We start from the raw sequence: 23171 nt of genomic DNA on the forward strand, positions 1-23171 counted from the left end.
GATGAAGCTCAAAGGCCCCTCCTACAAGACAAAGACCACGCCCCCTCTCAACCCCTGCATTTATGTGACAGATGAAGAGCTGTGCGAAAGAACAGTAATTTAGAAATGAATACATAAAATAAATACGTGTAAGAATACAGCTAGTACGTAAAAATAAACATAAAAATAGCCTACATAAAAACAAATGTTAAATAAAGAAATGAATGAATACCAAAAAAGTGAATTCACGACTATCTTTGATATTTATTTTATTAGATTATCATTTGAATAATATTCTAAACTGATTGAATGAATGATCCATTTGAAAAAGCTAGCTAACTTTATCAGCTTTAGTCCCACATAATGTTTTTTTTGTTGCATGATTTCATTTTGCTTTTCCTCTCTCTGACATAAAACCTAGCTATTACACTTAACCTTGCTATTTACACTGTAGCAAATTTTAATATGCTAATGTTATGTATTTATCAACAATCATTTTGTTTCAAGTCTTTAGGTTGTTTTAATAAATACATAACAATTAGGAAAAATATCACAGAATTGTAGTGTTCTTTGTTAATGTTAAATATTTGTCATGTGATGTTCTTATTTTTTAAACTTAGAAGAAAAGGAAAATGTGCACATCTGTTTACAATCAGATTTTATCCTGCACATGAAATATATGCAGCTTTCGTTCTATTTACACAGTTGAAAATACAAATGCTGTGCTGAATGACATTAGCCAACTGCTGTTTATTGACCATGTATGTTTCTCAGTACAATGCAAAGTAGGAAACATTAGGCTACAGGCTGTACAATATCCAAATTGAAGGACGTTTATGTACCCTTGTAGAAGAAAAAAAAGCTGTTTTAATAAGAGACACAATTTTAAACATTTTAAAGTCTTTGTGAATTCAGTTCACCTTGGTGCATCAGGGTCAATTAACCCATTTGGTTCAAGTCAATAAGCATGGACTTCAAAAAAGATTTATTTTTATTGTTCTAAGCAGTCACATTTAATGGTACAGCATTTTACACTTTGACTTAAGAAAAGCCATATTCATCTCAAACTTGAGGACATGCAAACCCATCAATGAAATGTGTGGTCCACTGTCATCTATAACCCCTGAGGTATCTATTTTATTACCTGTGCAAAAAAAAAATCTTAATCAGCTTACTGACTACAAATTAGCTTATTTATGAGTTGACAGTCAATAAAGTCCAAAAATATACATTTTCATATTTGATTAGGCTGCTAATTAGATGCAGTTAATATTGTCGACATCCCAATGAAGGATGAGTTGGTATTCTGAATTTTTGTTTAATGTCATAGATAACATTAAACATTTTGTCTTATTTGATATATAACTATTGCTGAATTACCAACAAGGAATCAGACTATTAAGTTTAATGCACTTATTGTTTCTCTATGACACTTGTATTATGTATATATTAAGATGATTGAAAACCATGCAATGTGCCGTTTCTCAGATCTTTTCTTGCATCAAATGACACTGTATCAAACAGAGAATAGCATTGGTAATACTGAAACGAAAGAATTTATAATTATTCGTGCATAGAAGTGCAAAGTATATCTAAGCACACAGCACTGGCCGGGAACCAGATAGATGGCAAAGTGAGATTTGATTTATAGAATGACTAAAGTTTGGCTAAACTATTTTCACAAAGATCCAAACTGTAAGATCCAGGGTGTTAGTATAATGAAGTCTAAAAAAAAAGGCTCAATGTAAGTCTATTGTCTAAATATTACCTTTAAACACTTTCATCTGAATTTGCTCACATAATAATTCTGGAATTAACGAGCAGGCTATTTTCCGAAGATACTTCTATTTTTAAACTGGATTTTAAAAAAAACAGACTTCTTCAAGGAGACTTCAAATATGCAAAATAAAGAACAAAGCTGAAAATCCTTTGGTGAAGTTAAATACCTGATGCAGGAAACCAGCAATGAAAAATAAGCACTTACATAAGTCTTGTTGTATGCGTGTCAACTCACATAAATTTGAAATATATGCTCTTTTTCAGCAATGGATCAGAAAGCTCTGTTATGAGAAGCTTTTGGGAAAATGCATCTTTTCTCTGTTCCTGTCCTTGTAGTCAAATCTTGCTGGTCTGAACGCTGAATATTTGTCCCCAACTAGCCAAAAACAAACTGATTAGGCAGAATGTGTGTCATTATCCGATAGGTGCCGGAACACAGATACACACACATGGAGGGTCATGGGAAGGGTAGTCATTATGGTTTTTCTCTTAGAATTTGATACAGTTTTATGATGATCCTTGTGTGTCACTCTAGAAGGTCCTACAGATGTCAAAAATAGAATGATAGGATTAATTCAATGACTTTATTGAAATTAAATATTGTGTCTTTAGCAGCAAGGTGAAGTATGTACCTCATCTGAATCATCATGATAGTGTGTCTTGCCAACCTCCAGTGTGTCCAGGTCATCCACACCATCGATACCGTTAGCTTCAGCGTGCTGCTGTAATACAGAGTACCTGTGCACCAGGAACCTACCGAAGACATCAAAATGAGGCTGACACAGATACGCATATATGAACAAAATGGTAAATGCTGCATAAGAAATCAAAAATAAATGAAGACTTTGCTCATATGTACTGCACGATACAACAGTCATTTAATAATAACAACACAAAAAACAGCAATTAATTCAATAATAATATAAAATAAAATGTAAAATGGACTGCATTTATATAGCGCTTTCACCGACCCAATGGCCACCAAAGCGCTTTACATATTGCCTCTCATTCACCCATTCACTCACACATTCATACAACGACGGCGGTGTCAGCCATGCAAGGCGCCATCCAGCTCGTCGGGAGCAGCTGGGGTTAGGTGTCTTGCTCATGGACACCTCGACACTTGGTCAGGTGGAACCGGGGATCAACCACCAACCTTTCGGTTTGTAGAGCACCTACATCAACCACTGAGCCACTGCCGCCCAAAATAAATGTACTTAAAAATGTACCCAAAAATGTACTTAAAATTAAGAATTTAAATCGTCAAAAAAAAACAGTTCATGTTCTGCTGTGTGTGATGTTTAGGGAAATGGGGGCACAAACCTTCCTCCACAGACATATTTTTTGATGAAAATAACCCCAGCTCCAGCACTGATCAATAGAACAGCGATGACCACAGCGATTATAGGAGCTGAATTGAATGAATGTTCCTCTGTCTGAGAAATGCATAATGGGAAAGATTTTTTGTGCTGTTTTTCAAACAAGCATAACAAAATTCTCTGTTTCCTTGTGTATTTATATTATATATATATATATATATATGCACACACACACACACACACACATATATAGACACACATTTTTCTATTTAATTATATTCTATTTCACTACAATATTGGAAGAAGTCAAGAAGAATCACACAGTTTCACACAAAAAAATAATAAGCATCACAACTGTTTTCATCATTGATAATAATAAATGTTTCTTGAGCAGCAAATCAGCATATTAAAGGTATAGCGGAGGATTTTCTTTTTCCGGGTGGGTAGCCTATACTATTGGTCCACCTAAGTGTCAATCATTCTGGTGATATGTTTACGTAAGGCCGTCGTACGTGCTCGTCCATTCTGCGCATGCGCGCTTTCAGGTGTATTATGTGTGATGAGTTACGGTTTCAACCATTCCTTTGAAAATGGCTGAGGGTCGAAAGAGAAAAAATGTATACGAAAGTGTATGATAAGAAGAGAAAGGCCGCAGAATATAGAAACAAGACCAGAGTGGTTTTGGGTGAATATTTCACACGATGGCGTGCGCTAAAACCACAGGTTGGGCTTCCCACTGATGCCGAAGATTCTACTAGACAGGTAAAGTTTGTCATGCTATTTGGAGAAATCCATTTAAAATCACTGCTAGTAAAAGTTAATGTAAGCTATGATTAGCGATGCTAGCCCTGGCACAAGTCATGCACCGCGTAGACACGGTAAACATCTCAATTTGTCTAAAGTAGCCTTATGACCAAATGGTAAATGGTATCACGCTGAAATATTCTAAAACCTTGTGTGTTCATTTTCGATAATTACAATGTTCACCATAGTATTTATTACACAAATGCAACAAGCTACTTCTCCATTGCATATCATGTCTTGAGTCCTCGGTCACTCAACACGTTTAATAGGCGTTCCCTCTCGGAGCAAATAGAGTGTTGCGCATGTGCATTTTTTTAAAAATTGGATAGGGCGGGTTTTCTCTAAAATTCGGAAAGATCCTCCGCTATACCTTTAAAATAATTTCTAAAGGATCATGTGAAGATTGAAGTAATGATGCTGAAAATGCATCTTTGCATCACAGGAATAAATTACACAATAATAATAATAATAATAATAATAATAATAATAATAATATTAACATTAAAATAAAGAAACAATTATTTAAAAAAAATCACAAATATGTTTTTACTATATTTCTGATCAAACAAATGCAAACAAATTTGAGACTTTTTTCAAACGACATATACATGCATATGTACATGTAGATATAATGTGCATTCTGTTAATAAAATAAAACCTACCGGTAGCTCTGACCTCAGCAAGTTACTGATGCATTTCTTACTCAGATCGATCTCTTTTCGTTCTGGAATTATTCCTCCTTCACAGTGGTCCCCGGGAATTTTCCGATAACTACAGTCATAGAAAGTTAACACTTTGGGATATGTTTTTACTTACACTTCTTTGACAAAAACATTCACTGAAATGCAAAAATGAATATGCGAATCGGTTCAGTCAATCAGGCTCGCACATTAGCTAGGACAGCAATATATGTAAAGAAAAAAAAAAAGCTTACACCCGCTGAACACTTCAATACAACTCCAGTGAATTTGGAAATAGAGAGTGATTTGTTACCCGCTAGTCTGAAGCTGCTCTTTGCGCCCGTGTAAGCAGAACTCCAGTGAATGGCCAATAAGGTCAGGCTGCTCCACACACACAGTGCTGTTTTCCGCATGGTAAAACCCAAAGTCACTGCAGGAAAAGAACAACAAGGATTGGAATCACAGACTGAATGTACGTCATGAATAGTATAAATGACTCACATTGTACTTTGAGTGTATTTGATAAGTTTGTATGTGTTTGTACCACTGAAAGTCAGTTAGGGTGCAGGAACATATTGTGGGCTCCTTGGTCACCATGTAATCCCGGCCGTTCCAACAGACTGAGTCTTTTCTCAACCGTAAGAACCTTTCCTTGTATCCCAGTATGCATCCGTCAGTGGGGTCGCTATTATTGCTTGAGTGAGCGAGCCACTCAATGTAGTCATTATCCTGGCCTGCAGGATGAGTATTTGTTCATTTCAGGGCAATGTTTACACATTTTAAGATCTTCTGAATGCTAACAGAAGTATGCATCATACTGGTAAAATATACTGGGATTCTGTTTATTTGTATAGTGGTTTATAAAATGCTTTTTAGAAATATTAGGCAACTCACAGTCTCTAGAGAGCAACAGCCTGAAGTCGACAGTGACAGAAACCCAGTACTGATTCAGGACAGTTTCTCTGTAGCCCCACAGGCTGACGTTCATGGAGCGGGCACCAGGTTCTGATGCCAGGCCAGTGAAGTATAGTGGGTCATTGGTGAAATTATACACATGCCAACACTGACCTTCATCAGTGGAAAATCTAGTGAAAAAAGTTGAAAAGAATAAAAATCATGTAAAAATAAAAACCTCTGCCGCTCAAAAGTTTTGGATTGGTACGATTTGTTTTTATATTTTTGAAAGAAGTCTCTTCTGCTCACCAAGGCTGCATTTATTTGATTTTAATCATTTACATTATAAATTATTTTCCAGACAAAACCACTTAAATAAACAGGGCATCACCAGTATTTAATTTGTTATAATATTCCCTTTGAATCATTTATCTCACATACTGTGATCAAATCTCTATAAACATACAGTAATGATAAAGCTCACTTGATCTGTGATATAGGGTGTGAGGGGTTGTGTTCCACTGCTACCAGCAGTCCTCCTGAATCCAGTATGGCGTAGTGATGGGGGCCTTTTAATGCCTGAAACCATGTGTAACCCCCGTCATCCGACACGTACACGTCTGGAGAAAGCACGGAAACTGCGCCTCCCACACTCCCTGATGAAAGAGACGCAGCGTGACAGTGTAATGGTCCTTTAAAACTACCAAATATGAGTTAAAACAGTAAAATAATAATAATATATATGTATAATTATTTATTACTTATTTACTTTAGTCCTGCAATTGGAGAAATGAAACACGATGGGGTTTGGGTGATTATGTTTACTCAAATCACAGCGTTTTTGTTGTTGTTGTACAAGCCAGTGGCCAAAGCATAAATAAAATAAAATAAAATAAAATAAAACTCTTATTAGTCACATAGCTGAGGCTGGTGAAAATGGTTATACAAAAGGTTTAGACTGAATATGAGTCAGTGATAGTTCTGCCTTGTGGAAAGACATGTGTAGGTGAATGTGGGCAGTAATCACCATGTGCCAGGATGAGTCCCACTGCATTGAGCTCTGAGAGGGGCTGCATGGGCACGTTCAGTTTCATAGAGATGCTGTAGGATGCGTGAATATGCAGACTACACTGCAGAAGACAGAGACGCATATGATATTAACACACACTGCAATTGGAGTGCTTATTCTCGAACCAAAGTTTTGCATGATTTCAATATTAAGTTAAAATCATTAGAAGAGGCAACTTTAAACAAGCTTAAAATTATTGCGGTTTCACAATTCCAAGTGTGTTTCAGCTCAGAAAAAGTTCTAAGAAATGCACTATTTAAGCTCTTAGAAAGACCTTAATATCAATAATAAGACTTATTTTGTTAACTTTAATAGCGACACGATGAACATATTACTTTGCCTGGCTCAAGGACATAATTATGATTGCTTACTAGTACTGCAAACCAGAAACCAGTTTACTGGCTCTACTGGACCACTCTACATGTTCTCCATGATTTATGTCTAATATAAAGATCAGGTTGTGGCTGTGCTGTTTATGTGTGGCTCTAACTTTGTCTGGGTGCTCGGTTGTGGAGTCACACACTCCGTTCCAGGGCTTCTGCAGAGGTCGCCACGCTCCACCTTGATTGAATGTGATCACTGTCTGTACAGAGCCATCTGAAGAAGAAAAATACACATCAGCAAATATGAGATTTATATAAATAAATGATTTATGATTACAGTCACAGGCTTACCCACGGCGAGCACACTGGTCAAATATACGCCCCTCAGAGAGGTGATGTTGGTGAAGTCAGTGTCTCCGCCTGTAGTGGTATACAAATGGCGTTCCAGAGACTTGGAAAACACTGTACCTCGGTCATCAGACACATAAATGGTACCAACACCTGAGTCTGATGGAGTAAAAAACAATTGTTAGTAGTTCTGATGTCATGGTTACAAAATCACACAGTCAAATAATAGACCCTTTTTAGATTTCTGGGGTTCTCAGAGGAAGTTGTCATGGGTAAACTTCTATAGTGGTGAATGGGAGATGACAGCAAATATCATTTTAGTATTTGCATTTGCTCCAATAGCAAAAGAAAAAAAATCTGTGATAGCATTTCCATGATTTTCCAAAAGAGCAAAAAAAAAATAGAGACAATGATTACAGAAGAGAGAAAGATATGAAATTTAACCGTCACTCCCTCAGCCGTTGTTTTAGAAACACCATTAATTCCTTTTTTGTCATTTAGCGCTATAAATGTGTATTAACTTTTTTTTTTTAAATGAAAATATGAAAACCTTTACTAGATTTGCAATGCTGATAACTAGAATATATGAAATTATGCACGCAGCACAGACAATTCATGTAATAATGGTCATCCTTTTTTTTATATTTTCAATTTTTTAAGGTTTTACTTCAAAACAAATTCAAAATCTAAACCAGTACTGAAAATATAACAATAAAATCTAATTCAAAATATTAATAAATACTATAATAGCATATAAACAATACTTAAATAACACAATCCAAACTTCAAGTCTAAGTACCATGATCCATAAATTGATATTGCATAGCAACATTATTATTTAAGAGGTTTATTTTGCTGAACTATAATAATTCGCTTCACCTCCAGGTTCATCTACGTGCATGAAGACCATATCGTCGTTTGCGGCTAGAATGGAGTAGAACTGTTCGTGGCCAACGGTGGGAAGCTGAGCCATGTCCCACGTCTCCCCCTGATCTACTGAAACGTGAATCATGCGTGTGGAACCCTGCAAAAGAAAATATGTTTTTTTGACATCTGTATGTGATTTCAGCCTCTGCCAACACATTATACTGTAGCTCTGGTCAAAAATCTAATCAGATGCCTTGCTATATACTGTCTACATAGACAGCTCTAATACATTTTAAAATGTATTAAAATTGAAAACATATATTAAATATTTATTAAATTGTAATAATATTTCACAATATTACTGTTTTTACTGTATTTTTTATCAAATAAATGCCGCCTTGGTGAGCATAAGAGACTTCCTTTAGAAACATAAGAACTTTTGAACAGTAGTGTATATGTGGTGATTTTGGTCAAAAGGAAGCATTTTTAATATCTAAAAATGTTATCTAAGTGGGCAGCACACAAGATTTTGTAACATGACATCACTTATTTAAGATTTTAAGAGAGCTCACCGAGTCAGTCATGATTGAGGCAAAAACAAAGCGTCCACCCAAGCCGAAGGAATAAATCCTGGTTCCAATAGTTTTAAATGTCCTGCCATAGTCTAATGATTTTCTCAATTCCAACGTTCCCCGGTCACCTGAGAGAGAGAGAGAGAGAGAGAGAGAGAGAGAGAATTCAAAAAATGACTTAACGAGAAACAATAAGCAGGAAGCATCTATCCATTTGCAGCATTATTCAAATGATGGGACCATAACAAAGTCACTCACTGCAGGATCCATTGGGATTTGTAGTTAAGTAAATGGTGTCATCAATTCCCCTGAAATGTCAAGCAAATAGATACAATCAGAAATTTCCATCCATCCAAGGCGAATTCACTACTGCAAGCAAAAGCTAAAGGCATTCATATAAAGCACTGCTACTTCAAATCTAACCAAAGGCCTCAGTTTCTTCAGTGTAAGAAATCCATTGAGACCAGGACCATATTTATGAGGGTTAGGATTGTAAACCTCAAAGGAATAGTTCATGCAAAATGAAAATTGCTTTATAATGCATTTTGTGGTGCTTTGGGTAATGAAAACAAAACCTCAAACATTCTGCCTAAGGCATTTTGTAAATAAATTTTTTAAAAAGTAATTAATTCTAGTCCATTTAAAAACCAAATGTTACATGAAAAAAGATCTAATCTGATACAAAGGTAAACAGATTTATAACATTAAATATGTTTTTGTGTGAGAATCCTAACCTCAAACCAATGCACACATTACAAAAATGTAATTGCAATAGATTTTGCTTCCCTTCACAATCAAGAGAAATGAACGGTTATTAAAACAATTAATTCTAAATTAGGTCTAGGCAGCGAAACCACATCAAACTGTTACATCAGAACCTTTCAGCACTTGGACACACAATGACCAATCATAATGGAGAACAAAAATGACTTTTTGGAGACGAATAACACACACAATCTCTCTCAAAGCTGTGTGCTCTAACACGACTGTTTAGCTCTGTACTATTTATGGCAGTCAGGAACGATTCACAGCTTTTCATCAAATGGAAGCAATTTACAAGTGCTCAGGCTGCAGGGTTCATGACATTAAATTTTGGATATATATTAATGAGTTTATTTTGAGACACCTGGTAGGAGCTAAACAAACCAAACATTATCACATCTTCTTTGCACCCAGAGTTGTATCAAATTTTATATTTACCTACCACTAAATATCACATAAAAGCAAACTTTGGTCCTTCAAATGGTGGGCGAGAATGAGCTGCAATATGGCCCAGACATTGGGACAATGGACTATTGTTACTGATTAATTTATGTTCTTGTTTACAGTCATACCATTTTACAAGACAAATAGTCTCATGGATCTTCCTCCAACTGCCCCCGAAGTCCTCGGACAGCCATAAGTCATACTGAATCAAGAAGAAAACAGCGTTAGTACATGTTCTTTTGCACAAAACCGAAAGGAGATGGCCAATCAGAGGTCTTACATTGATGCTGTAGACCATGAGTATGTTGCTGTCTCTGGGGTTGTATGTGATCTGCATTAATGGATGGAAGGGAAGCTCAGAGGTCACAAAGCTGTTGCCGAAATCAACTGAACGGAAAATTTTGGTGACTCTCCCCTCGGTTAGATCGCCTGTGAGGATTACCTGTGGGACAGATCATGACCCCGTTCAGTAATTCATTTAAAAAAAAAAAAAACACACATCAGTGATCATTGATCTTATTGTTCAATTGTTATAGAAAATATTGAAGGAATGCTACAAGTTTTTTTTTGCAATGCATTTGTAAGTAAGCTCAATAAATACACTTATAATGGAAAGCGAACCATTTAAAACCAAAAACACCAAGCTTGAAGTAAAAAAAAAAAAAGTATCTTATGCTCACCAAGGCACTAATTAAAAATTAAAAATATTAAACATTTAAAAAACATTCAAATTAAAAATAGCTGTTTTCTATTTAAATATATTTTAAAATGCAATTTATTCCTGTGATGGAAAAGCTGAATTACTCCAGTCTTCAGCGTCACATGATCCTCCAGAAATCATTCAAATATACTGATTTGGTCCTCAAGAAATATTTCATACTGTTATCAATGTTGAAAACAGTTGTGATGTTTAATATGTACGTGCAAACTGTGGTACATCCCCCCACCCAAACCCACCACAGTATCTATGGACATTACATTGAAAATAACCAGTAATATTCCTTTCAGAACAGTTCAATATTACAGCAGAGAAGTAAATATTCACCTTCCCAGAATTTTCAGGACCGATTGCGATGCCAAACTCTGTCTGTATGAAGGTGTTGTTAATGAGGTCGGTGATGTCCTGAAATGTCTTTCCATAGTCTTCACTGACCCAGAAGAGATAAGAGGGGAGTTATGGATCATGTGATATAGCTAAATAAAAAACCAACCATATGTGTACCAACAATTAAATTGAGCAAACTCAACACTGGAAGTGGAAGGATTCATTGCATTCTATTAATCCTGTTAAGGCAAGACAATTTTGAGACACAAAGACAAATTTTTGATTTTGGGCTATTTGACCTTTCATATTGTGCCATTTCAGACTAGTGAAAAATTTGTAATGCAAATTTTTTTTTTCAATCAACTAGGGAAGTATGGTGATATTTTTTTATTTTTTTACCCTATTCACATGGTGTCTTGCCTTAATTCCTCAATTCTTCTAGCAAGAGCTTGAACACTGTCCTAAAAGACACTCTTACCTTCTGTACAGTCTGGACTGACCAAACCGCATGATAAAAAGAGGAACCTGGAACGTGGTCAGCACCAGTAGTACCTGCACAGAACGGACACAGTGAATTCTATAGCATGTGGATGTGAAAGAGTGCAGTGAAGCACGATTTAAGCTCGTCCGGGATACTGCGGGACACATGCCTGGACTTGAGAACAGCCACACTCTCACCCTTCACACTTAATTCATCCAGCTATCACTCAAGATCAGCCGCTTGCTGCTTGCAGAGAAGATTCTGATTGGTCGGTGCCTTGTTCTCATTTAACTCCTGTCTCTAATCCTTAAGTCAACATGAAATGGTATTTGCAATCCATTTTACTTTCATAATGTGACACATTTCCAGAGAATAAATCGATAATTAACATTCACCAATAGTCCATACAGTCTAGGTGATATCAGCTAAAAAAGGAAAGTCATTTCAGAGGCAGAGTAATTTATAATACTTCAATGAAAGATTAAAAAGACAAAAATTTTGATCAACCGCTTATATTAAATAACCCACCAAAAGCAAAGTTTTGTGACTTTTAATTCATGACTGTTGGCTATATATATATATACCCTGACAAATCTAAAAGTCACAAAAATGTGCGTTTGATTTTTTTTAATATAAGCGGTTCATCAAAAAAAATCTTTTTTTTAAAACTTTCATTAAAATATTATAAATTACTCTGCCTCTGAAATTACTTTTCTTTTTAATATATATACATTTTTATGTTTCACTTAACTTAATTTAAAGTAAATAGGTGTCTTTCAGTCTCTTCTGGAAAATTGGACCAAAAATATTAAATGACTCATCCTGCACTACTCACAGATTTTTGTCCAATCATATTCTTTCTACAATTAAAAAGTAAACAAAGTTATTTAAAACACAGGACGAACCCTTCATGAAAAGTAAATAGTGTCCATTTCTATTAATGTTTCTTCTTACAAAAGAAAGACTTGTGGGAACTTCTTTATGTGCCTGAAAAAAGCTGGACAATTAGAACAATGTTCGTTAAAAGTGCAATAAGCAATTACCAGAATGGTGCTAACAATGACACCTCAAAAGTAGAAAAGGTGTCTCAAAAGACGCCACTCTTTGAAAATGTTTGCAGAGAGTTAACAGACATGTATTGGAGTGTTGTTGTTGTTGGGTGAAGGCTGTGCTGGAGGAGTAATTGCAGCTTGTACATGTTTTACAGCTGCACTTTGGTTCAGTTCTATAAGAGACGGATTCCGCCTCCAGTGTTGTTGGCACTAAATGACAGTTTGAGGTCTTGTCAAGCCAGACTCTGAAGAGTCTTTCAGCCGCTGAAGCTGTATTTCACTCGTTCTAGTTTCACATTGATGTGCGATTGTAGGAGCCACATTCCTGCGATTCAGATCATGGAGCCGACCACAGAGCAGCTTAGTGCATTAAAAAACTTGGGTTAAACTGACAATTACACTTTTTTTTTTTGATCGGCTACTGGTTAGTTAACATAGTGGCAGTAACATAGTTGATTAGAAGGATTGGGATAATTCACAAAAAGAATGAACAGATTACATTTTTATAAGACATCAGCAAGTCAGTCATTTTATGGTGGCCGTTTTTCAAGCCCAATTTATATTTTTAGTCAAATGGTGTGATGCTGTTCACACATAAAAAAACAATGCCAAAACCAGTGCATTAAAAATACAGCTGATATGTTGTGGTGGGTTTATTACAGGGATAGTAAATTACTTTAGTTAGGCCACAGATTGACCTAATTACAAGAAACATCATTGGGTGTGACAATATAACACTTGGTGACGCAGTTCGGTCCAAATACAATTTTGCAAATCACACAAATCTGTTAACAAATCACACTATAAAGCCCTCGCATTATGGTATATAGATTTTTTTTTAATGTTTTTTAAATAAGTCTCATATGCTTACCAAGGCTGCATTTATTTGATCAAAAATACAGTATACACAATAATATTGTAAAAGTTATTGTTATTAGTTTTAAACAACTGTTTTCTCTTTTAATATATTTTTCATTGTAATTTATTCAAATCTGAATACTCCGCAGTATTCAGTGTCACACGATCCCTCAGAAATCAATCTAATATGTTGATTTGGTGCTCAAAAAGCATTTCTTATTATTGTCAATTTTGAAAACAGTTGTGGAAACTGAGATATATTTTTACGAAATTCTTTGAATAGAAAGTTCAAAAGAGCAGCATTTATTTGAAACAAACCTTTTTAACATAATAAATATCACTTTTGATTAATTTAATGCAGTCTTGCTGAATAAAAGTATTAATTTTCTCTCAGAAAAATCATACTGACCCCAAACTATTGAACGGTAGTGTATATTTAAAGAAAAATTGGACTAAGTAAAATGAATTCATAATAAAAAATAAAAACAATTCTATCTACAATTGATTGAATATCAATTTAATTGATTCACCTTTCATTGTAGGATGATGTGGACAGACAAAAATCCCATATTTTACAGTAACGATGCATTTAAAACTAGATATTTTTCATTATACTGTATTCCTATGTAGATAATTAGTCAAATTCGACTCACCCCTGTATCGTCTCCAACCCAGGCCAGAGACACAGAGCCACTCAGGTCATTGAAGTTATACTGGAAAAGAGACGTAGAGACATAAATGAAGTATGAATGCAAATAAACATTGTAGTTAAAAGTCTGTAGATTGATGATACTAATAATCCCTGTACCACCGACATAAACTTTTTCTCTGTGAAAATATTCATCATAAATTGAACTAAATTCAATCTAAAACAAAACAGGTCATTTTCATTAGCATCACTACATTTGGGCTCTAAAATCCATCTTATTCTAATATTATTTTTATCTCTATATCTCTCTCTATATCTCTATCTCTCTCTCTATATCTCTCTCTCTATATCTCTCTCTCTATATCTCTCTCTCTATATCTCTCTCTCTATATCTCTCTCTCTATATCTCTCTCTCTATATCTCTCTCTCTATATCTCTCTCTCTATATCTCTCTCTCTATATCTCTCTCTCTATATCTCTCTCTCTATATCTCTCTCTCTATATCTCTCTCTCTATATCTCTCTCTCTATATCTCTCTCTCTATATCTCTCTCTCTATATCTCTCTCTCTATATCTCTCTCTCTATATCTCTCTCTCTATATCTCTCTCTCTATATCTCTCTCTCTATATCTCTCTCTCTATATCTCTCTCTCTATATCTCTCTCTCTATATCTCTCTCTCTATATCTCTCTCTCTATATCTCTCTCTCTATATCTCTCTCTCTCTCTCTCTCTCTCTCTCTCTCTCTCTCTCTCTCTCTCTCTCTCTCTCTCTCTCTCCTCTCTCTCTCTCTCTCTCTCTCTCTCTCTCTCTCTCTCTCTCTCTCTCTCTCTCTCTCTCTCTCTCTCTCTCTCTCTCTCTCTCTCTCTCTCTCTCTCTCTCTCTCTCTCTCTCTCTCTCTCTCTCTCTCTCTCTCTCTCTCTCTCTCTCTCTCTCTCTCTCTCTCTCTCTCTCTCTCTCTCTCTCTCTCTCTCTCTCTCTCTCTCTCTCTCTCTCTCTCTCTCTCTCTCTCTCTCTCTCTCTCTCTCTCTCTCTCTCTCTCTCTCTCTCTCTCTCTCTCTCTCTCTCTCTCTCTCTCTCTCTCTCTCTCTCTCTCTCTCTCTCTCTCTCTCTCTCTCTCTCTCTCTCTCTCTCTCTCTCTCTCTCTCTCTCTCTCTCTCTCTCTCTCTCTAATGCAGGTTTGTTTTCAGAGCGCTTCTGTGGTGAAACTAAACACCACAGGCTTTCACTGTAGTCCACAGGGATGAGATTGCAGGCTGGAATCGGACTAAATATATATATATATAAATAAAAGGAAATTAAAACAAAAATAACGACTGAAAACCACACTCCAAACCACAGCTTTACATAGCTAAAAATAAAGAAACATCCAGTACAGAGCAGAAAGTGGTTACACAAATCAAACAAAAAAGCTAATATAAGGAAAGAAGTGCTTGGAAATGGAAATCGTATTGCTGTATTAAATATAACAAAGTGAACAAACAACATTTTATAAGGACTTTTTTTTTGCAAATGTATTAACAATGTTTTGATTTGACAGAAAAACTGTCAAAGTTACTAATTATTTATTTGGAGACAAAATCAGACACAAAAAGGCATTTGTTACAATTGTTGCGTAAAGTAAAAGTAAAGAGCTATACAATTCATGCAGATTCATTGCTCAGATAATTTTGGAGAGAAATAATTTGAGTTACATCTGTTGATATTTCTTTTAAAACATAAACAGGATACATGAGTCGTAGTGTCTTTTCATTGAGAGAAAAATCAGAAAAGCGGTACTCTAGGCTATATCAATACATAAACAAACAACTGAGACACTAATAAGTTAAACCGATCACCAATCTGCTAAATAAATAACAAAATAAATTGTATTAAATTTATGTTAGTAATGCCTAATAAAAGGCAATGTCTAATAAAAGACAACTAAGCAAACATATTCCCAGTGATTAATTAGAAAAGTCCAAGTGATTCTTGGAAGAAAAACACAAGTGCTGGGATTTATCTGGCCACAGGGAAGCGGAACCATGTAGCGACATGCACACAGAAACCACTGCTGATTCGACAGATGGCTGTGCCGCTGTCAGCCGACCTACACTGCTAGGGAGTGTGTGTGTGTGTGTGTGTGTGTGTGTGTGTGTGTGTGTGCACACACATTTAAGAGGACAGGCCCGCTGTCAGTTGAGTGTGTAACCTCCCTTTCAGTTCCACTCACTGGAATGCAAGACCCAGATGGTGTGTGTGTGTGTGTGTGTGTGTGTGTGTGTGTGTGTGTGTGTGTGTGTGTGTGTGTGTGTGTGTGTGTGTGTGTGTGTGTGTGTGTGCGTGTGTGTGCGTGTGCGCATGCGTGAGGAACAGAGTGAGTGCCCCACATTTTCATCTGCCTCACACACTGAGAACAAGAGAGCAACTGATGTCAAAGAGATTGTGGGAGAGAAAAGGAGGGAAAAGAATAAAGAAAATCCAAGCACAAATACGCAGGCTCTTTTCCCAAAGCTAGTGAGCTGCCTGGCTACTTGCTACATAGGCATTTGCCCCCGAATCCTCATAAGGGACCGATTTGGATGCTCTGCATTGACAGTAGTTCCACGAATCTTTATGTGAAATGCACAAAACTCAATTCAATTGATTTCGATAGTGTTTGGCTTTAGTAATGCATGTTGCTAAACTAACAGCATACGGTATGTATAGCACAAATGCTTATTGAGTAAAATATTATTGCATTAGAATTGCAACATTATTATTTGAAATCAACTCACCAGGCTCTCTCTGGGATTATTTTTAAAAAATAGAATTATTTTTTTTTTTCATTGAATTTGGCTTAAAGTAATGTTGTTAACATTTGGAACAGACTTTGTGTTAGGAGCATTCACGGTGTCTTAAAATGGTGCCTATGTAGGCAGTTCACTAGGTTTTGGACCAGAGCCAAACATTCCTGTTTTTTTTGTTTGTTTTTGTAATGGGATAAAATAATGTGGTAACAGCGTTGCCACATGCTAAATGCTAAACATTAAGCATTAAAAAGTTATTAAAAAATGCCTTTTTTAATATCAGTAGTTTCAATATGAATATCAAGATAATTAAAATAACAATGCAATTTATTTATGCAAAATTGCTGCAATAATAAAAATAAAATGCAATAAAAGTGAATAAGTATAATAATACATTAAAACCTGTTAAAAAACAACAAACAGGAAAAGTACAACCAGATGAAATAAAAATAAAATAAAATACAACTAAATAAACTAAAAGTTACAAAACATCTAAAGGCCAATCAACCATGGAATAGTGTCAAAACAGAGTGCAATCAATAATGTATCATTTTAAAAAGATACAAACGAAGTGTAAAATTGGTCTATGATGTCTTAAAATGCTGCCTAGTGCCTATGTATTACGTTTTGGCACAAAAAACACTCACAAACCAGAACTGGGATGAATAAAGTAAAAACTTCTGGTATAATGACCAAACCCCACACACATTCAGATCCATTGAGTATCTCATACTTTTTTACGGTCCATATGGACATTTTTGTCTAAAGAGGCCCTTCACAACACACTCCTTTCTATGGATCACATCCTCTCTGCATTTCTGCAATTCCACCCAAGCCCCTGGAGATCAACGATCATGTCACAGAATAATCCGTTTCTCACATCTCCTCAGTAGTGACATCATCTTACAAATTTTACACATTTTCTTTTTTTTTTCTTTTCTTAAAAAAGCAGCCGTACAAGGTCCAGGGAAGCAAAAGAACCGCAGCATTTTTGAAACTCACTAGCGTTCAGGCCTAATGGAAATTTGCACTCACAATCCAAAGTGTGAACAAAAGTTTCCATGTTACCAACCCAGCCAACGTCCTTCTGATGCAACCCACCTCAAAACAGACCCTGGATGGTACATGTGTTCTAGAACAGCAAGAACAAGACGTCTTAAAACACCTGCTTAAACCCCAGGTCCAATGTTCCTTCTCAATAATGTGTCTTTGAATAATGGATACAGTGGTTGCCTCTCCATTCCTTGCCATATTTAAACCAGAAGGAAAGAAACATGCGGATATCCCAGTACTGGCCAACAAAACAGGCTTGCCAAGAATGGCAATGGCAATACCATTAATACTAACACTTTATATTCTATTCTATATCTGTTATCTTTATTAAAAACAAAACAAAACAGTACACACACAGCGTAAGATTAAACTGGGAAGGGTCATTACACTTGCATATTGTTGTCCTATTCTTAGTTTAACTGCTTCTATTGTTCTCATTTGTAAGTCGCTTTGGATAAAAGCGTCTGCTAAATTAATAAATGTAAATGCAAATGTCAAAACATTTTAGACCCCGTTTACAACTGTATTTAACGTCCTCCACTTGTGATCTGATTCCGATCAACCAAAACGCATCTTAATATCAGGTGTAAACAGAGCCTAACAGTACTCAAATGGTGTACAAGATATGCGGGGATGCAAAAGTTTTTCTGTTTTAAAAGGGGTGTTACCAGATTTTTTTTGGAGAACACAGTGCTAACTGTGAGCTTTTTCAGGTATATTCGAATTCCTTAGTAACGACCACGTTAACACAAGAATTCATACTGCACACTTGTAATGCACTTGCAAGTATTAGCATCTGTGTTTGTGTGTATGTGTCTGGCCTAAGGCAATGGTATGGTACACAATTCTAATTGGTTGTGTGGTAATCCTGGCCAGGAATCAGACTCCTTGAATCCCTACCACCATTAAAAGGCTTGCAAAATGGTCACAGGTCAATGGTGGATTACTAAGGTCTGTTTTCACAAAGTTGATTGATACAATTAACCGATGGGGGTATTTGCAGAGAAAATCCATCCTGCGGGGAGAGAGACGAATAATATTAAAGCATGTCTGCTGTGTTAAGGCTTGGAGAGGCCACCTGAGTGTGGGGCCATGGGGCCCTTGAAATCCTCCAGAACAATAACATTCAGACACGGCAGATAGTGTTTTCCAAGAGAAATATCTGCAATATACTGTACAATGGGAGAAATGTATAGAAAACTTCAGTATACACTCCTACTCCTTTCCAGCTCTAGTCTTAGCTCAACACGTCCTCTCCAATGGTCATGTTAGAACCACGAGGAACGTTATTCGGGCTGCTTTTCTGGCATCTCACCAACCCTGAGCATTTCAGAGAGGACAGAAAATGTTTTCTCTGTACATTCTCCCCAGGACCGGGAAAATGAAAAACCTGGACTTTTTTCCCTTGTGTTGAACTGGTAAACAGTCTTTGAACCCCATGTCCAGCCAAAAGAAGCTTTAGACTTGATCCAATTGGCTTCACAGTCTGAGGACCAACAACAAACATGACTTCATTTCTAGACAGTAAAAAAAAAAAAATTGGAATTTGAGTTTAATATGAGACAAGTCTAAAGTCAGTCTCAAAATAAGTGCTATTTAGACAGGTGGGCGAATGCTAACACGTGATTCAAAAACATGCACATAAATATCCTGGAATCAAGGTCTTAAACCATGTTTTCCTAACTGGAACGGCACGCTGAAATGGGTAAGAGGTCAGCAGTTCGTTAGATGAAGCCGTGTTTGTGTTTTCATTGGACTCACGTAAATAAATCCCTACTGGCACAACTTGGATTTAAACATCCAGAGCGGAGTCTTACAAAGTCTTCCAGCCTCCAAAAGAGCATCTCAAATGATTTAAACGCAAACTTCACCCACAAAGCTGTTTGAACATGTGTACCGTTATAAGTTCACGCAGACTTCATTAGAAGAAACTACAGGCAGTTGTTAAAAAGACTTTATTGTGAGCTCGTAAAATTTCTAATTGCTCTGGCAGGTCATAAATTCCATCGGTCAGCAGCCAGTTTTCACGTCGACTGACCACAGACTCTTGCGCAACACCAAGGTTGCACATTGTGGACTGGAACAGATCTGGAATATTATGTTTCAAACTTAGCACTGCAAGCATCCCAAATTATTGATTTTTAGATCATAAGCATTTAGATGCTTCACTGATGACTAATTATATTTTATCTATAAACTATCAGTAAATCACTGGGTAAATAGCTAGTGTTCCATATCTCTAGAGACCAGAATAATAGGCCTATACAGACTTATAAAAAGTAAACTTGCATCAAAATTTCAGCAACCAAAAATATTCAGCTGTATCAATTATTATGATGCGGTAGCCGGTTGATATTTCTTCAGCCGAAATCTTTTCAATTTTCAATGTTCAATTTTTCAGCATCTATTATTTTGTGCACACAATGTAGATAAGCTAAAACAAGCAAACACGTCAACAGTGTAGACATATTACCAATTGACCAAAAATGATGATACAATAAAAATATGAAAAATTTGTTAGGCATGGAAGGAAAACATGACAACCTGAACTGCATACCAAGTTCAATTACCCAAATAATTAAAACTGAATTACCAAAACATTAATTTCGGTTTTGTGTTCTTCTAATAAAAATAGTGGGATTAAAAAGTCTAGTTGCAAGTATTTGAATCAAACAAACAAAGTTTTAAAAATGTTATGTTGTTAAAATAGCACTGTTTGAGCGGTTTGGATGTACATGTTATAAAATCCCCACCTCAAGAGTGGCCATATATAAATATTTGAAACATAATAAAGGGGTCAATATAGGCTCTAACTACAAGAACTTTACATTGCACTGTTAGCTGGAACACTACAGTGCAATTATGCATGCAAGTTGATGTTCCAAACTATCCAAACAGGTGTTAAAAGTTCTGAAACTAGAATTTAACAAGATGCTTTAGAGAGACGTTGCCTTCAAATACTTTTCTCTCTGTTGTCATGCCTCAAGCCTTTTCCCGTTTCAGAAACATTCCTTTCTTGGAGGAACCAATTCACTTCCACACTCATTTATGCTGGACGGAATGTGAGAGGATGAGAGCCAAAAATACTGTCCATAAAAAAAAAAAACTGGCTCTGTGTGCTTTCTTAACAACAACAGTCTTTCTCTATCAGCACTTAGGCTAAACTCATGACCTATTACCTTAGCTTTCCCTGAAATGTCAATGTTCTCTGTATTTGGATAAATAGCGGATGCTTCCCACAGAACAGAACTGACATAAAAGATATAGATTGGCATATATGTAGCTCATCGTTTACCGATAATGCCTGCCCAGCGAGAGGTCACGCCAACTGCTGGTAAACGTAATTGATGAGCTCGTGGGAGAGAGTTAGATAAGAGAGATAATAAAGAGAGGCAGCATGTTTTCTGACTTCTTAAAGGTTAGTAATCAGTCATGGGCCACTGTAATGAATGAGCTCTGACTAGATCTAGTTAAGCAGAATCACCTGACCCTTCAGTACATAAATACAGATCGCAGAGACATTAGAAGCACATCAAGAGGTGAATGCATTTGTTCTCTTGGCATAAAGATGAAATCTGTGGAATGTCTTAAAGGAACATCAAACACTGGCCCATCCAATTATAAGGTGATACACGAGTGATGTTTTTATATACCATCTGGAAAACTTCACAAATATCATTTTATTTGAGAGCTTGTTTTCATACACTTCTTAAATATTAAGTAATTCAATTAGAGATGTGAAAGCCTTAAAAATGTTGGTGTGGTGTGGCAATGCTATGTGGCATTTGAAAAACGACTGAAAAAATAACATTCAGTTGCTGAGAAAGGTGAGGTACATTATTAGGTAATCTCAGACCAGAGGCCAGTAATATGATCTCACTTTTGTGATTAATGGTCCCTAGAAATCTAGAGAGAGCTTCCAAAATAGGAGGAAAAAACTCAATTCTACTTTCAAAAAACGAAAAAAGAAAAGGAAAAAAGATACTACCTTAAACAAGTGTTAACTAGTCAAAACAAGAGGGAAAAATTCCAAAGAGAAATTTTGATTAAAATTATATGCACAAAGCTTTTCAGTCTGTACTATAAAATATATTCGGTTATGCCTATTGTGAGCTGTGATGAGAGTATAAAGAGTAAGAGATGTTTTGACCTACCGTATGAGTGTTGTTTTTTAACGTAGAATCAAAGCCGTGCAGTGATTCACATTGATTTTGTGCGGATTCTTCGCTCCTTTTCATCCTGACATGGTCCGGCTGCTGTAAATCTCTCAAACTGAGCAGATTTCGTGATTTGTGACTCTTTAGAAACATGGATTGCTCACTGCTAGAGCGTCTGGGTCTCTCTTCAAAGTCCATGCAAAGAGCCACTGAGAATAACACAACCAAAACACAGCAGAATACGGTGCTCATGGTTTCCGATTAATGTGCACAGAATTCTTCCGTCTAAACTTCCATGAATAGCAGGTTTATTTGTAATAGAAGAGAACGTGCAGTGTTTACACTCTGACGCATGTCTGTAGTGAAGCCGCAGTTCGCACTGCTAAACTAACTCACGGATTGTTCAAGATTAGGATGGTCTGTCCGTTCGACACGCCCATTCTCATGAATATTAATTCAGGCGTTTCCTAGTAACATTTTCAATGGCCATAGGTTTGCACCCACGCGTTAACATTCCAAACGCAAAGGCTTAACATTAATATTACTAAGAAAATATCGACATTACTCCGCAATTGACCAATGGCGAAGGCCTGGTTCATGAATATTAAGAGGCAAGAACTGGGTTAATCACGCCTTCTGCTGACCAACCTGTTTTACAAATTGTGTGGCATTAGTCTGTCTTGCTTCCGATTTAAAATGACAACAAAACTACCATGCGTTTGACTTATTTGCCTGTCTAGATGTGCTGTGAAAAGTTTTATTTGAATGTCATCATTACATTTTCATTGCATTGATAGTATGGTAAGCCTACTAAAAACATTTGGTATTACAGAAACTGACTAACATAACTATATAGTAATATATTATTGTAACTTGTATAGAATAAATGTAATTTATAAAATGTTTCTGTACTATATTAACAAATAAACAAATTATTGTATTAGGCCACTAATAAAATGAACAAATTTGTGACATTAACCATGTTAACTGTACAAAAAGCTATTATATATAATATAAATACATTTTTTATATATAGATTTATTTTATAGAAATACATTTAACAATAACAATTGAGTTTCACAAAAACAATTGTATATAGCACTTCAAATGCATGGTATTATATAAATTGAAAATAAAAAAAGAGCATTATATTAACACACACGGAGTATAAAAGTATTTAATAATAAAAAATGTATTATAAAAAAAATATTATCCTTCTTTAGACTTTTGCATGCAATTAAACTGCAGTACTTATAATAAAGATTTAC

At 35.9% G+C, this 23171-nt stretch overlaps 1 protein-coding gene across 2 annotated transcripts; it reads right to left on the reverse strand.

Annotated features, from left to right (window-relative positions):
- Positions 1–709: 709 nt before the first annotated feature.
- Positions 710–22387, reverse strand: sort1a (sortilin 1a). Of its 2 annotated transcripts, XR_013194913.1 has the most exons (21): positions 21901–22292; positions 13930–13989; positions 11364–11437; positions 10886–10988; positions 10121–10282; positions 9969–10042; positions 8893–8942; positions 8635–8762; positions 8075–8219; positions 7199–7354; positions 7015–7121; positions 6483–6585; positions 5940–6111; positions 5456–5646; positions 5106–5295; positions 4875–4991; positions 4544–4652; positions 3082–3194; positions 2391–2511; positions 1994–2299; positions 953–1123 (listed from the first exon to the last, which is right to left on the reverse strand). XR_013194913.1 is itself a non-coding variant. In XM_077203875.1 (20 exons), exons 1-20 carry the CDS (start codon positions 22153–22155, stop codon positions 2285–2287), a joined length of 2445 nt encoding a protein of 814 aa, XP_077059990.1. In that variant the 5' UTR covers positions 22156–22387; the 3' UTR covers positions 710–2284. The 2 variants fall into 2 exon arrangements, 1 of the variants encoding a protein (XP_077059990.1); XM_077203875.1 differs by having other exon boundaries at positions 710–2299; positions 21901–22387.
- Positions 22388–23171: the final 784 nt, after the last annotated feature.

The sequence above is a fragment of the Siphateles boraxobius genome, unplaced genomic scaffold (assembly GCF_051911475.1).
Source record: "Siphateles boraxobius isolate OS27281-9 unplaced genomic scaffold, OSU_SipBor_1 5, whole genome shotgun sequence".
NCBI lineage: Eukaryota > Metazoa > Chordata > Actinopteri > Cypriniformes > Leuciscidae > Siphateles > Siphateles boraxobius.

Bases quoted from the DNA above. Each gene is read 5' to 3' on its own strand.
- sort1a (XM_077203875.1), bottom strand. From the start codon at position 22,155: ATGAGCACCGTATTCTGCTGTGTTTTGGTTGTGTTATTCTCAGTGGCT. The intron at 7,355-8,074 runs GTGAAGCGAATT...TTACTCCATCAG, and splicing joins GCACGTAGATGAACCTGGAG to ACTCAGGTGTTGGTACCATT. The intron at 5,647-5,939 runs GTGAGCTTTATC...TTTTTTCACTAG, and splicing joins CACCCTATATCACAGATCAA to ATTTTCCACTGATGAAGGTC.